At 46.0% G+C, this 1,298-nt stretch overlaps 1 protein-coding gene across 1 annotated transcript in view; it reads right to left on the reverse strand.

The window, feature by feature from the left end:
- LOC104953267 (serine/threonine-protein kinase A-Raf-like) overlaps positions 1 to 1,290 on the reverse strand; it is a 35,599-nt gene extending 34,309 nt beyond the window's left edge. Inside the window, 3 exon segments of the mRNA XM_010780195.1 lie at positions 582 to 631; positions 634 to 731; positions 1,257 to 1,290. Coding sequence (XP_010778497.1) covers positions 582 to 631; positions 634 to 679 — 96 coding nt within the window. The 5' untranslated portion in view covers positions 680 to 731; positions 1,257 to 1,290.
- Between the last annotated feature and the right edge of the window lie 8 nt (positions 1,291 to 1,298).

Here is a 1,298-nt window from a genome sequence, read left to right on the forward strand (position 1 = left end):
AAAAAAGGTCATATTATCGTTAGCGCAGCTAACACAATATCACGTAAGGTTCTCTCTCAATCAGCAGCCGCAGCACCATACAACACCCTACAAACCGGTCTCCCTGATGGCCAGTCGGTGCCTGCATGGATGAGCAAAGAATTGGAGAGTGATGGTCGACGCAAGCGGACGAGGCAGAGCGGGGCACATCAGCTTGTAGATAAAATAATAAAATAAACTAATGGATCATCGCCTCTGAAACTACGGGCGGAACCACGAGGACAAAATACACATGCTTAATTCGCCGTTAAAATAATTGCTACTGCAGAAATAATTTTTTTTTAGCGTTAACTTGACAGCCTACGAAAATTATATAAAGAAGTTAGATCAGCAGTTGGTAAGGATAAACATTTCTGATGCACCATAGCTGGTTACGAAGTTTGGCCTTCTTTTTTCCTTTTTCACAGGTGGATTTGAGGTTTTACATCCATTGTAGCTCTTACACGATTAGAACGCGGTACCGGTAGCATTCTATAGCAATTATCTCCTTACGCATGTTAGATCACCACTGAAAACATGGAAGAGGCAACCAATCCACTGACCTCTATAAAGCTGACACCGAGCAGGGGCCCACTTGGCTGACCATATGAACCATTTGGAAGTAGAGGTGGAGCGCATGCCTCTTGGTAGAGACTGCCATCTCCCACCAAGCAAAGGAAGCGGAGGCTGATTCGGAAGACAGGAGGTCCATCCTGTGGAACTCAAGTAGAATGGTCACCATTTTATAATTCTAAGCGGCCGTACACTTCCCTTGCTTCACTTACATCCAGCCAGTGCTGTCCAATGTACACGTGTGGAAGGCGCCATCAAAAATGCTGCCCACAATGTTACATATGTTCAACTTTGGAACGCAGCAGCGCCCAGTTGTCAAAGGCTGACGAGAAACAACGTATTAATTCTTAAGGTACCGTTCCTTTTTACGCAACTCATTCCTTCGTAAATGGTGATCATTTTAGTGGCGCACGCACACACACACACACACACACACACACCACACACACACACACACCACACACACACACACACACACACACACACACACACACACACACACACACACACACACACACACACACACACACACACACACACACACACACACACCACACACACACACAACACCACGACACACACACACACACACACACACACCCCAACACAGTTTGGCCCTAAAGATTAACTGACACTTGAATTTTATTTTGTTAGGGTTAGCTTACCCAGCAGGCTCTGGGGTTAAAGGCTAGTTGCCTGTGTGCGTG

The sequence above is a fragment of the Notothenia coriiceps genome, unplaced genomic scaffold, assembly GCF_000735185.1.
Source record: "Notothenia coriiceps isolate Sejong01 unplaced genomic scaffold, NC01 NC01_scaffold00000462, whole genome shotgun sequence".
NCBI classification, from domain to species: Eukaryota; Metazoa; Chordata; class Actinopteri; order Perciformes; family Nototheniidae; genus Notothenia; species Notothenia coriiceps.